General features: G+C 45.4%; 1 protein-coding gene across 1 annotated transcript in view; it reads left to right on the top strand.

The window, feature by feature from the left end:
* Nucleotides 1–14,927, top strand: part of LOC143290749 (kinesin-like protein KIF13A) — a 434,350-nt gene that overhangs the window by 393,751 nt on the left and 25,672 nt on the right. Inside the window, exons 25-32 of the mRNA XM_076600262.1 lie at nucleotides 1,122–1,248; nucleotides 2,152–2,207; nucleotides 3,913–4,043; nucleotides 7,302–7,526; nucleotides 9,749–9,802; nucleotides 11,759–11,908; nucleotides 12,377–12,457; nucleotides 13,962–13,976. Of these exons, the coding sequence (XP_076456377.1) occupies nucleotides 1,122–1,248; nucleotides 2,152–2,207; nucleotides 3,913–4,043; nucleotides 7,302–7,526; nucleotides 9,749–9,802; nucleotides 11,759–11,908; nucleotides 12,377–12,457; nucleotides 13,962–13,976 (839 nt within the window). The remainder of the gene's footprint in view (nucleotides 1–1,121; nucleotides 1,249–2,151; nucleotides 2,208–3,912; nucleotides 4,044–7,301; nucleotides 7,527–9,748; nucleotides 9,803–11,758; nucleotides 11,909–12,376; nucleotides 12,458–13,961; nucleotides 13,977–14,927) is intronic.

Below are 14,927 nucleotides of genomic sequence, written 5' to 3'. Positions count from 1 at the left end.
GCTTTTAGCGCAGGTAAAAGAACCCACGGCAACAAAAGGGTTGTTCCTGGCAAAATTCTGTAGAAAAATCCACTTTGATAGGGAAAACAAATAAAACTGCACACAGAAAAAAATACAAAAAAATGGGTGGCGCTGTCGTGCAGTGACGTGCTCTCCCTGGGGAGAGAGCAGCCTGAAAGTGTTTGGGGGATGGGGGGACGTACATGTGTGGGTGAGCATGTATGTGCATTGTGTGTGTGCATTCTTCCGTTCACACTCTATCCACTAAAAATGCTAACCAGAAGAATGTGAGGGTGTGTTTCTGTGTGTGTTGTGGGATAAAAAGGAGTGACATGTCCTTTTTCAATGCTCCTTTACCCTTTGTTTGAACGCTCTGGGCATTGACATTAATGAAATGAACTGTTGCTGTTAACATATTCACAGTCTCTCTCTCTCTCTCTCTCTCTCTCTCTCTCTCTCTCTCTTCTCTACACACACACACACACACACACACACACACAAAAGCTATTTTAAAAACCTGAATAACACTTGTCATTAAGTAGACTATTCATCCATAATTTAAACATTCAAGCTATTTCTAAAAGTCTGTAAAACACTTATCATTTAGTAGACTGTTTCTTCCATGATTTAAACATTCAAGCTATTTCTAAAAGTCTGTAAAACACTTATCGTTTAGTAGACTGTTCTTCCATGATTTAAACATTCAAGCTATTTCTAAAAGTCTGTAAAAACACTTTTCATTTTGTGGACTGTTTCTTCCATAATTTAAACGTTCAAGCTATTTCTAAAAGTCTGTAAAAACACTTTTCATTTAGTGGACTGTTTCTTCCATAATTTAAACATTCAAGCTATTTCTAAAAGTCTGTAAAAACACTTTTCATTTAGTGGACTGTTTCTTCCATAATTTAAACATTCAAGCTATTTCTAAAAGTCTGTAAAAACACTTTTCATTTAGTGGACTGTTTCTTCCATAATTTAAACATTCAAGCTATTTCTAGAAGTCTGTAAAACACTTAGTAGACTGTTCTTCCATGATTTAAACATTCAAGCTAGTTTTAAAAGCCTGAAAAACATGTATCGTTAAAAAAAAAAAGTTGGGTTTTTTGGGTGTGATTTTGCAGACAAGTCTGAAGCGGACTGTGAGCGTGAGCGAGCGCTCATCGACCAGTGGGTGTGTCTGACGGAAGAGCGCAACGCTTTCCTGGTTCCCTCCCCTGGTAGCAACATTCCGGGAGCTCCTGCAGAATGGTCAGTGTGTCTGTGTGTCTGTGTGTGTGTGTGTGTGTAAGGGACTGTGTGGGTGTGTGTGAGTGTAAGGGAGTGTGTGTGAGTGTAAGGGAGTGTGTGTGTGTGAGTGTGTGTGTGTGTATGTGAGTGTGTGTGTGTGTGTGCCTCTGTGTGTGTGAGTGTGTGTGTGTGTGTGTGAGTGTGTGTGTGCCTCTGTGTGTGTGTGTGTGTGTGTGTAAGGGAGTGTGTGTGAGAGAGTTTGTTTGTGTGTGTAAGAGTGTGTGTGTGTGTGTAAGGGAGTGTGTGTGTGTGTGTGTGTGTGTGTGTGTGTTTGAATATAGGTAAGCAAAATAAAGTGTTTATATGTGTGTGTTGGCAAGCATACTGGTGTGTGTGTGTGTGTGTTTGAATGTAAGGAAGTTAAATCATGTGTGTGTGTATTGGCAAGCATGATGATGATGAATGCGCCTGACTTTAAAGTTGTCATATGCAGCAAGATTTGGCCATTTTGGAACAAAAACCAAAAGATTCACATGTTTTGAAGTGTGGCTTTAATTCTTCACACATTAATTATCAGCACACGTTAGCAATGATTATGTGAGTTCTGTACTGTTTTATGTAAACTGTGTTTGATGTTACCAATAAATGGTCATGAAAGTTCTGTACAGTTTTATGTAACTATCATTGACGCTGTCTATGAATGGTTATGTAAGTTGTGTATCATTCCATGTAGCTGTGATTGATGTTGTCTGTGTAATCGTGATGTCATCTGTGCGCTCTTGATGTTTGCTGTGCATTCTTAAATACCTTCCTGATTTTGCCTGTGTATTCTTAACGTTATCTGTGCTTTTTGTTCGTCAGGAAAAAAGAGAGAAAGAGAGAAACGAGACGGATGATGACTTTGTTTTTCTTTCTGTCTTTCAGGACCCCGCCCCCCAACGTAGAGGAGCATTCGCCTGTGCTGTTCCTGGATTTGAATGGTGGGTGGTCATCTCGATTCTGTCTGTGAATTAAGGGGGTTGCTTACAGGTTATATTTGTATTTGTATTTCTTTTTATCACAACAGATTTCTCTGTGTGAAATTCAGGCTGCTCTCCCCAGGGTGAGCGCGTCGCTACACTACAGCGCCACCCATTTTTTTGTATTTTTTCCTGCGTGCAGTTTTATTTGTTTTTCCTGTCGAAGTGGATTTTTCTACAGAATTTTGCCAGGAACAACCCTTTTGTTGCCGTGGGTTATTTTACGTGCGCTAAGTGCATACTGCACACAGGACCTCGGTTTATCGTCTCATTCAAATGACTAGCGTCCAGACCACCACTCAAGGTCTAGTGGAGGGGGAGAAAATATCAGCGGCTGAGCCGTGATTCGAACCAGCGCACTCAGATTTTCTCGCTTCCTAGGCGGACGCGTTACCTCTAGGCCATCACTCCAAAGTCCCAGGGTCCTGGGTTCAGATGCCAGCTGTGTGTGGTGGGGGCTAAGGGTGGAGATTTTTTTTTTTTTTTTTTTTTTTATCTCCCAAGTCGGCATATGTACAGACCTGCAAGTGCATGAAATTCCCCCCACACCCCTTCCCTTGTGCGTACTGGCATGCAGAAGATCATATGTGCATGTTAAAGATCCCATGATCAGTGCCAGCGTTGGATGATAATAGTAATTGTAATAATGGTAATGATATTAATGATTATGTGAATTTGTATAGCACCTATTACATAAATGGGTTAATGCACACATACACACACACGCACACACACATACACACACACAGACACACACACACACACACACACACACACGAGAAAAGTACACAAGAAGAACGAAGGCGTGGGACGGTGGTTTCTACATGTAGTCTCAAGAAGCAGGGTTTTCATGGAAAACTTGAATATTTGGTTGGTTATGGGAAGATGATCTTACCCAGCATGCACACCCCAGAACAGGGTGTATGGTTGCCTAAATGGGGAGGTTTTCATCTTTGTTCAGGGGCTGAAACTCCCTGGCTCACTTGTATGTATATATGGTATACTTGTGTGTGTGTATACACACACACACACACACACACACACACACACACACACGAAGTCCTTTAAGTAATTTCCTGTAATTGTATTTAGAATTTTTTTTTTTTTCAAATTTCACCCTCATTTCACCCTCATTTGCCCAGTTTCCCCCAACCCTCCATGCATTCACATCTCCAACCCCTTCTAACCAATAATACTCAGATGTATTCATAAATACTTTAACAAAATGTCTTCAATCACCGATATGTGCGACAGGACATTAAACAAAATTCCTCCTCCTCCTCCATATATATATACACATATGCCCGGTTTTTCCCACCATGTATGCAGTCATTCTCCATTTTCAAGGGGGCTGCATGACGCGTATGTTTTTTTTAGCAGGTCAGCACATGTTGGCCAAGGACACTGGAAAAATCTCCACCCCTTTGCCCACCAGGGGTGGGTTGCATCATAAAGAATGTTCCCACCTCAACCGTAAATTCCATATACTTTGGAACATTTTCAACTCAAAGCAAACTTAGCACTGCAAAGATCGCCCAGGTGCCGTGAACAGGATCTGAATCCGGGATCCTCAGATTGATGAGTCCAACGCTTTAACCGCTCGACTGTTATGCCCGTCATCGTCAGCGTTGGTTATTGTGACTTATCACTGGTGGTCGTGTTGCAGCGGACGACATGAGCACACCCAACGCCAAAGAAGGGTCTCAGGCGGCAGGCGTGCACTCCATCGTGCCCAAGGAACACCACACCAAGTTCGTCACCCTGCCCGTCACCAAGCACTTTGATGAGGCTGACAAGGTAGGTTGTTCTGGGTGTGGTGTTGGTGTGTGTTACGCTCTGTGTGTGTGTGTGAGTGTGTGTGTGTGTGTGTGTGTTCGTTCATTCTTTTGTTTAACGACTATCCACAGTTGTGATTTTAGACGAAAATCCTTCACCTTCCCCACCCGACCCGTACCTTAAATCATCACCTCTCTCCCTGTTCCTCTCTCTCCTCAATGTGTTTGTATGTGTGTGTGTGGTGGGGGTTAGGGTTTGGTGGGGTTTGATTGTGAAGGAAGGACCTCGTGTTTAGGCTGTGGTGTTTCCACACTTTTTTCTTTCTCTCTTTATACATTAGTATTCTGTTCTGGGTGGAATGGCAGGGAAGGGTGTGGATAACTGGGGGAATAAGGATGTACCTGTATGTGTTTTCATTATGTTTTGATTTATTTCCTGGTGCTCACGTTTTGCTTCTGTAGGCATTGTCACTCTTTAGGGCAAGGGTTGCATGTAAACAAATAAGCATGTCAGGGTCTTCAGTTTTGGCGGACTCATGGGAGACTGTCGTTGGAGGGACATGCTGGCAGTCTCCACTCCGGGGGAGACTCTCACTCAGACTGGCTCCGTGACAAAGCCATTATTGTCATCAGTTGGGGGCTTAGTAGGTGGTGTCCTAAGTACGTTAAATCAGAACAGGCACTACCAAACACCACCAAAGTGACACAGCAGCAGTGCAGGGTCTCCTCTGGTGTGTGGCCTCGATGGTTCCCTGTGGACTGCCGGCAGTGGGACTGCAACAGATGAACCCGAGTGTGGCTGTGTATGGCGGACTCAGAATGAGCGGCATAGGAGTGATGCCACTGGAATGGTGCAGATGATGGGGCAGGTGTTGGTTGCTTTATCTATCGCACTTGATGATAAAGAGCTTGTTTCGTCGTGTGTCCGGCAGGTGTGTACCTTGGCCTGTATCTTTTGTCATGTCTTGTGGTGTGTCTGACAGATGTGTGTGCTGACCTGTATCTCTTGTCTTGTGGTGTGTCCGACATAGATGACCTGTATCTCTTGTCTTGTGGTGTGTCTGACATAGATGACCTGTATCTCTTGTCTTGTGGTGTGTCCGACATAGATGACCTGTATCTCTTGTCTTGTGGTGTGTCTGACATAGATGACCTGTATCTCTTGTCTTGTGGTGTGTCCGACATAGATGACCTGTATCTCTTGTCTTGTGGTGTGTCCGACATAGATGACCTGTATCTCTCGTCATATGTCTGACAGGTGTGTGCTGTGGCCTGTATCTCTTGTCATGTGTCTGAGAGGTGTGCGCAGTGACCTATATCTTTCTGTCGTGTGTTCAACAGGTGTGTGTGGTGGCCTATATCTCTCGTGTGTCTGAGAGGTGTGCGCAATGACCTATATCTTTCTGTTGTGTGTTCAACAGGTGTGTGTGTGGTGGCCTATATCTCTTGCTGTGTGTCTGAGAGGTGTGTGCAATGACCTATATCTTTCTGTTGTGTGTTCAACAGGTGTGTGCGGTGACCTATATCTCTTGCTGTGTGTCTGAGAGGTGTGCGCAGTGACCTATATCTTTTTGTTGTATGTGTCCAACAGGTGTGTGCGGTGACCTACCTATATGTCTTGTCGTGTGTCCAACAGGTGTGTGCGGTGACTTACCTATATGTCTTGTCATGTGTCCAACAAGTGTGTGCAGTGACCTACCTATATGTCTTGTCGTTTATTCGACAGGTGTGTGCGGTGACCTACCTATATGTCTTGTCGTGTGTCTGACAGGTGTGTGCGGTGACCTACCTATATGTCTTGTCGTGTGTCTGACAGGTGTGTGCGGTGACCTACCTCACGGGTGTTCAGTGCTGGCACTTTAGTTGGCCCTGCGAAAGTTCATGAACCCAGGAAGTAGGGCATGGATATAAATAAACGCGGCTGACAAACAGGCCGCGCCAGCGGCACTCGCTGTACGCTTGTTCGGCGGTAAATCTGCTTTGTTTCTTTCGCGCATCATCTCCTCGGATGGATAGGAAATAACGACTAAAGAAGTGGTTTTCTAAAAAGAACACAAAATAAGCTTTCCATTGACTCCAAACACAATATGTTTTCTTACATAGCGGTTGTTGCGGCAACGGCTGAAACATAAATGAAGAAAGAGAAGAGAAGGATAAGCAGAAACATGATCGCAAAAATCGTTAGGTTTAAATCCCTCTCTAAGAAAACAGGCGTTTAGTACAATAACATCGTAAATACACACAGAACATATAGCATGCCTGCATGCAGATTAGCTTACCTTTTGAGTTGTGCGATTTTTCTTGGCAGCACAACAAACGTTTAAATGAACACACTGTAGCATGGTGAGAGTGAGCAGCAGGGGGATGGAGAGCGGGGTGAGTGTCTGTCGGCTTATGGCACTGCCGTGCCCTTCATTCCACGAGAAAGACGAAGATTTTTAAGGTAAAAAAAAAAAAAAAATGAAACGATGATGTTGATAAAATGATGAAATTGTGTAAATCAAATCAAACTGCACTCCAATAATACAACCAGGAATAGCAATAATTCAACTTTCTGTAATCGCTGCAGGAAATGTGTGGATGCTGTGAAAAGGTGGGAAAAGTGGGGCGGGGCCGCGGGGCCGAGTGAAACAAAGAAGGCAGTGTCCCGGTTTGGCGCGCGGGGCCAGAAATACCGCGGCGAATGTGCCGGTCAGTACAGAGTGCGGTGGGAAAGTCTGGCATTAAAAAAATTTTGACCCAAGACGCTAGACGCTGCTCGGCCAACTAAAGAGCCGGATTTTGTGCTCGGCTGAGCAGCCGTGACCTATATGTCTTGTCGTTTATTCGACAGGTGTGTGCGGTGACCTACCTATATGTCTTGTCATGTGTCCAACAGGTGTGTGCGGTGACCTACCTATATGTCTTGTCGTGTTTCCGACAGGTGTGTGCGGTGACCTACCTATAAGTCTTGTCGTGTTTCCGACAGGTGTGTGCGGTGACCTAACCTATAAGTCTTGTCGTGTGTCCAACAGGTGTGTGCGGTGACCTACCTATATGTTTTGTCGTGTGTCCGACAGGTGTGTGCGGTGACCTATAAGTCTTGTCGTGTGTCCGACAGGTGTGTGCGGTGGCCTACCCATATGTCTTGTCGTGTGTCCGACAGGTGTATGCGGTGACCTACCTATATGTCTTGTCGTGTGTCCGACAGGTGTGTGCGGTGGCCTACCTATATGTCTTGTCGTGTGTCCGACAGGTGTGTGCGGTGGCCTACCTATATGTCTTGTCGTGTGTCCGACAGGTGTGTGCGGTGGCCTCGTGGGACTCGTCCCTGCACGAGGAGCCCAGCCTGAACCGGGTGACGTCCGCGGACGAGCGGATCTACCTGGTGGTGAAGGTGGTGGTGCGCCTCAAGTACCCCGCCCACATGGAGCTGGTGCTGCGCAAGCGGGTGGCCATCAACATCTACAAGAAGCAGGGCCTCAGCTCCTTCACCAGCCTGCTCAAGAACCGCATCATCGGCACGGTGAGTGAAGGGCAACCCTCCCTCCGTCCCTCCTGCCCCTTGCCCCTTGCCCCCTCTTCCCTCTCTCCTCTCCTCCCTGTTATCATGGGCTCAGTGAGTGAGACTCTTCCTTCATTTCCCCCCCGCCCCCCACCCCCTTCCTCTTCACCCCTCTCCTTCCCATTATTGGCACAGTGAGACTCTTCCCCTCCTCTCTCCCCCCCTCCCCCTCTGTCGTTGGCACAGTGAGGCTCTTCCCCTTCCCCTCCCCCCCACCCCTATGTCATTGGCACAGTGAGACCCTTCCCCTTTCCCCCTCCCCCTCCCCTCCCCTCTGTCATTGGCACAGTGAGATTCTTCCCCTTCCCCCTCCCCTATGTCATTGTTACGGTGAGACTCTTCCCCTTCCCCCTCCCCTATGTCATTGGCACGGTGAGACCCTTCCCCTTCCCCTTTCCTCCCCCCCTCCCCCATGTCATTGGCACGGTGAGACCCTTCCCCTTTCCTCCCCCCCTCCCCCATGTCATTGGCATGGTGAGACCCTTCCCCTTCCCCTCCCCTCCCCCCCCATGTCATTGGCACGGTGAGACCCTTCCCCTTTCCTCCCCCCCTCCCCCATGTCATTGGCACAGTGAGACTCTTCCCCTTCCCCCTCCCCTATGTCATTGGCACAGTGAGACCCTTCCCCTTTCCTCCCCCCTCCCCCATGTCATTGGCACAGTGAGACTCTTCCCCTTTACCCCCTCCCCTCTGTCATTGGCACAGTGAGACTCTTCCCCTTTCCCTCCCCCCTCCCCTATGTCATTGGCACAGTGAGATTCTTCCCCTTCCCCCCCCCCCCCACCCCATGTCATTGGCACAGTGAGACTCTTCCCCTTTCCTCCCCCCCTCCCCCCATGTCATTGGCACAGTGAGATTCTTCCCCTTCCCCTCCCCCCACCTCTATGTCATTGGCACAGTGAGACTCTTCCCCTTCCCCCTCCCCCCCCTCCCCTCTGTCATTGGCACAGTGAGACTCTTCCCCTTCCCCCCCCCATGTCATTGGCACAGTGAGACTCTTCCCCTTTCCCTCTCCCCCCCCCCCTCCCATGTCATTGGCACAGTGAGACCCTTCCCCTTTCCTCCCCCCCTCCCCCATGTCGTTGGCACAGTGAGACTCTTCCCCTTTCCTCCCCCCTCCCCCATGTCGTTGGCACAGTGAGACTCTTCCCCTTCCCCCTCCCCTATGTCATTGGCACAGTGAGACCCTTCCCCTTCCCCCTCCCCCCTCCCCTATGTCATTGGCACAGTGAAACCCTTCCCCTTTCCTCCCCTCCCCTCCCCTATGTCATTGGCCACAGTGAGACCCTTCCCCTTCCCCTCCCCTCCCCTATGTCATTGGCACAGTGAGACCCTTCCCCTTTCTCTTCCCCTCCATTAACAGCACGGTGAGACCCTTCACTACCCCCTTCCCCCTACCCCTCCCCTCCTCCATTAACAGCACGGTGAGACCCTTCACTACCCCCTCCCCCCACCCCTCCCCTCCATTAACAGCACGGTGAGACCCTTCACTACCCCCTCCCCCCATCCCCTCCCCTCCATTAACAGCACGGTGAGACCCTTCAATACCCCCTCCCCACCCCACCCCTCCTCCATTAACAGCACGGTGAGACCCTTCACTACCCCCTCCCCCCTACCCCTCCCCTCCATTAACAGCACGGTGAGACCCTTCACTACCCCCTTCCCCCTACCCCTCCCCTCCATTAACAGCACGGTGAGACCCTTCACTACCCTCTCCCCCTACCCCTCCCCTCCATTAACAGCACGGTGAGACCCTTCACTACCCCCTGCCCCCTCCCCTCCCCTCCATTAACAGCACGGTGAGACCCTTCACTACCCCCTCCCCCCACCCCATTAACAGCACTTGAGGTGTTGTCTCTTGTAAAATTGACTGCGTAGTCAGGTGGACATGTAGGAATAGCGGCATCATATGAAACTAACTGGAAGTGGAATCACACCCGAAACAGGACATACGACGAAGAGTTTGCATAAAAAATTGGGTGCAGATTTGATCATGTGAGACTGAAAGTGTCAAATCACATGTAAGATGTATTATTTTGATCCCAAGAACTAGTCATACAATCTCTGATAATCTCATTTGAGAGTAAAGTGATTTTTTTTTTTTTTTCTGATCTTGTTTGATCTGATCAGTTTGATCTGATGTGGTGCGACCTGATTGGAGTTTGGGGGGGTCTGTGTTGCAGGAACCTCTGACGAGCAGCGGCATCATCTATGAAGTGATCTCCAACTTGCCCAAGGTGAGCATTGTTGTGGCTTTCGTCCTCTGGGCCTGCTGCCGTCATAGGCGTCCGTATTTATCAGCACTGTGGTATAGCGCTGTCTCAGCTGACTCAGCTTATTAATCAGAGGGTGACGTAAGTTTACAGTTGGACCAACAGCAAAGTGAAAGCTTTGTCGGAGTCTGTTGGGTTTTGTGGGGGTTTTTTCCAGAGCAGTGGGAATCATGTTTACTGTGAAGTCTTTCTGTGAAGGACGGTGACTCTCAAACAAGGAGGCAAGATTGCTTTGGGTCTTAGTTCTGCAGCCTTGGGGGGGGGGGGGGGGGGGCTGGTTGGCCTTTAGGGGAGCATTTTGATTGGTCCATTGTCAGAGTAACTCATTATGATTGGTCCATTGTCAGAGTAACTGATTCTGATTGGTGCATTGTTACAGTAACTCATTATGACTGGTGCATTTCAGAGTAACTCATTACGATTGGTCCATTGTCAGAGTAACTCATTATGATTGGTCCAATGTCGGAGTAACTGATTCTGATTGGTGCATTGTTACAGTAACTCATTATGACTGGTGCATTTTTAGAGTAATTTGTTTTGATTGGTGCGTCATCATAGTAACTCATTATGATTGGTGCATTTTCAGAGTAACTCATTATGACTGGTGCATTGTCAGAGTATTTTTTTTTTTAATTGGTGAGTCATCATAGTAACTCATTATGATTGGTGCATTTTCAGAGTAACTCATTATGACTGGTCCATTGTCAGAGTAACTAATTATGACTGGTGCATTGTTAGAGTAACTCATTACGATTGGTCCATTGTCAGAATAACTCATTATTATTGGTCCATTGTCAGAGTAACTGATTCTGATTGGGCATTGTTACAGTAACTCATTATGACTGGTGCATTTTTAGACTAATTTGTTTTGATTGGTGCGCCATCATAGTAACTCATAATGATTGGTGCATTTTCAGAGTAACTCATTATGACTGGTGCATTGTCAGAGTAATTTGTTTTGATTGGTGAGTCATCATAGTAACTCATTATGATTGGTGCATTTTCAGAGTAACTCATTATGACTGGTCCATTGTCAGAGTAACTAATTATGACTGGTGCATTGTTAGAGTAACTCACTGTGATTGGGTGCATTGTCAGAGTAACTCACTGTGATTGGGTGCACGGCGCATTATCAGAGTAACTCATTATGATTGGTGCATTTTCAGAGTAACTCATTATGACTGGTCCATTGTCAGAGTAACTAATTATGACTGGTGCATTGTTAGAGTAACTCATTTGATTGCTGCATCGTCAGAGTAACTCACTACGATTGGCTGCATTGTCAGAATAACTCATTATGATTGGTGCATTGTCAGAGTAACTCATTATGATTGGTGCATTGTCAGAGTAACTCATTATGATTGGGTGCATTGTCAGAGTAACTCATTATGATTGGTGCATTGTCAGAGTAACTCATTATGATTGGGATCATTGTCAGAGTAACTCATTATGATTGGTGCATTGTCACAGTAACTCATTATGACTGGTGCATTTTTTGAGTAATTTGTTTTGATTGGTGTGTCATCATAGTAACTCATTATGACTGGTGCATTGTCAGAGTAACTCATTATAATTGGTCCATTGTCAGAGTAACTCACTATGATTGGGTGCATTGTCAGAGTAACTCATTATAACGATGCATTATCAAAGTAACTCACTATGATTGGTGCATTGTCTGAGCAACTCATTATGATTGGCGTGGTGCATCATCAGAGTAACTCATTAGGACTGGTGCATTGTCAGAGTAACTCATGATTGGTGCATCGTCAGAGCAGCTCATTGTGATTGGTGCATTGTCACTGTAACTCATTATGACTGGTTCATTGTCAGAGTAATTTACTATGATTGGTGCATTTTCAGAGTAATTCGTTTTGATTGGTGCATCGTCAGTGTAACTCATTCTGATTGGTGCATTTTCAGAGCTCGGAAGGCCTGGAGGATCTGGAAACTCTGGCGCAGATCGCAGCGTCTCACAACGAGGTGACGGAGGACGGGGAGAACTACATCGAGAAATACATCCACGGCATCTCCGCTGTGGAGAGCATTTTTGTCCTGGATCGACTCAAACAGGTCAGTGCTTTTGTTTTTTTTTGTGTGTAACAATGATCAAACAGGGCTTCGTTAGTGGCCGTCTTGAATTTGATGTGTGTGTGTGTGTGTGTGTGTGTGTGTGTTTTGCAGAATGTGAAGGTCAAGGACAGTGTTCATTGTGTGTGAAGCGTGCAGTGTTCATTGTGTGTGTAGTGTGTATTTTTCATTCTGTGTGTGTAGTGTGTATTGTTCATTGTTGTGTGTGGTGTGTATTTTTCATTGTGTGTGTAGTGTTTACTGTTCACTGTGTATGTAGTGTGTATTGTTCATTGTGTGTGTAGTGTGTATTGTTCATTGTGTGTGTAGTGTGTATTTTTCATTGCATGTGTGTGTGTGTATTTTTCATTGTGTGTGTAATGTGTATTTTTTATTCTGTGTGTGTGTATTTTTTCATTCCGTGTGTGTGTAGTGTGTAATTTTCATTGTGTGTGTGTGTGTGTCGAGCAGAATGTGAAGGTCAAGGAACAGCTGTCTGCGGCCAAACAGCCCAGTCTTCGCAAAGCCACCAGTCTCACCAGCATTAACCAGGTAAAGTGATCACCATAATGATTAATGATCATTAGTAATCGAGTGAAACGAAGTGCCATATGTTGACCAGGTGAACTAGATATTATTCACTGCCAGTAGCAGTCAAGTGGATTAAATACCGTCCATTAACCAGCAGAAATCCAGTGAATTAAATACCATTCATTCACCAGGTGAACTAAATACCGTTTATTAACCGATAATGATCAATGATGATGGTATGGATACTTATATACAGTGCCTTTCCTCAGTCAGAGACCAAGCTTTAAGTGAATTAAATACCATTCATTTGCCAACAGCAGTTAAGTAAACTAAGTATCATTCATTGACTGACAGCAGTCAGGTTAAATTGAACACCAATCATTTACCAGCAGTGATCATGTGAATTGAATACCAATCATTTACCAGCAGTAATCATAACTAGGTGGACTAACTGCCATTCATTTACCAGCTGCAATCAAATGAACTAAATGCCATTCATTTGCCAGCCGTAATCAAGTGAATTAAATTCCATTCATGAACCAGCCGTAATCAAGTGAATTAAATACCATTCATTAACCAGCTGTAATCAAGTGAATTAAATACCATTCATTAACCAGCTGTAATAAAGTGAATTAAATTCCATTCATTAACCAGCTGTAATAAAGTGAATTAAATTCCATTCATTAACCAGCTGTAATCAAGTGAACTAAACGCCATTCATTAACCAGCTGTAATCAAGTGAATTAAATGCCATTTATTAACCAGCATTAGTCAGGTGAACTAGCAACATTCATTCACCGGCATTAATCAGGCGAAGAACTAAACCGCACTCATTAACCAGCATAATATTATATATATTTATATACATTACTGTCACTACTACATACACTGGCAGAGGCCTGATTGTGTCCCATGCAAAATACTGATCCCTGTTCTGGAAATGAAGTGAAATAAGTATCGTCATGCACTTGGAGAACCATTTAAAATTTTTTTTTTTTAAACCCAGTTAGGTACCGCTTCCGTTTTCTTCTTGAAAACAGAAACTGATGCATTTTAGTGAGAGTGAAACACAAAATTGTTCTTCTCCATCGGCTTACTGTAGACAGCTTCAGTAATCCAGCCAGTAAAACCAGGTTCTGTGTTCAAATGTATCAGCTTTTTTTTTTTTGCCTTTAGAAAAGCGTATTGTCTTGCTTCAGAACAATACTTCTTTCAGCTAAAATCAGTTAGAATATTGAGGGGTTCTGTTCAGTCCAGGAATGATTTCATTGTTGCTGTCAGTAAAGGTTGTGATATGTAAATCTCCCAAGTAGAATTTACACAGTTGTATTGTGGTTGCATTGTATTATTGTATTGTATTGTATTGTATTGAATCGTATTGTTTTGTATTGTACTGTATTGAAACTCAAGAACATTTCCCACGATAGATTGAACAATCAGTTTTTGTTTAAATGGCGTGAACGGAGGGTTGGGTGATGGATAACAACATTGTGCGTCACGGTTGAAGTGTCTTGTGGTTTTTCAGGACAGTCCCGGCAAGGTAAAAAAAAAACCAAAAAACGTGGTTGATCAAACCATTAGCGCAGCTAGCTAGCTGGTAGTGTGTGCGGCTTGATAACAACAGTGTAACCTGCCAGTAGTGTCAGTGATGACTCTCACAGGTCTGTCGGTTTGACGCACGTCTAACCCGTTAACAGGGTGGCTGGCACTTTGCAGGGAGGGTGTGGGAGGGTGGGGGAGGCGTTTGTTGAACCGGGCGTTTGGCTTTGTTTTGTTTTTTGGTGTACAGTATGTGACCGGATTGCTTGAAAAACAAACAAACAAAAAATTGTTTATTGATTTTTTTTTTTCAACCCTTGAGAGGTTTACAGCCATGGCAGGTTTCCATGCCGTAATCAGGTGGGGGGTGGGGGGGCACAGTAGAGGGGAGGGGGGGATGTTGAAGATATACTGTTATTCCTCCAAATTATGTTGTGGACACAGCTGGGATATATAATACTGTAGAAGTTTGTTCCCTTTGCTTGAGGTTTATGGATGTGCAGGAACATGAAAACCATTTGAACGGGACAAATTTTGACGTCCAGAGCAATCAGTGTTCAGGCAATGCAGGGGTCAGCGAGTTAGAAAAAAATGATACTGAAATTTTTTTTAAATACGATGACTGATATTGATAATAATGATGATAATGATAGTTTTGTTGTTGTTTTTTCGGGGGGGGGGGGGGGGGTTCACATTTTCCCACTGGGGAATGTCCAGTAAAGTTTATAGGTGAATGTTCTGGTGCACCGAATGACTGATGACGACTTTTGAGGTTTGTGCCTATTTGGGAATCGCTTTTTAAACCCCAGCATATAGGAGGGGGTGGGGCGGGGGGGGGGGGGTGGAAAGCCCGTCTCCCTGTATTACGTTCAGAAATGCCAGTGAGCACAGCTGCATGCAAAAGATGCCCGCGGGGTCATGGAAGACCATGGGAATATGAAGTCTGGTCTGT

The sequence above is a fragment of the Babylonia areolata genome, chromosome 16, assembly GCF_041734735.1.
Source record: "Babylonia areolata isolate BAREFJ2019XMU chromosome 16, ASM4173473v1, whole genome shotgun sequence".
Classification (NCBI taxonomy): Eukaryota; Metazoa; Mollusca; class Gastropoda; order Neogastropoda; family Buccinidae; genus Babylonia; species Babylonia areolata.
This window is presented reverse-complemented; position numbering and strand designations above follow the sequence as displayed.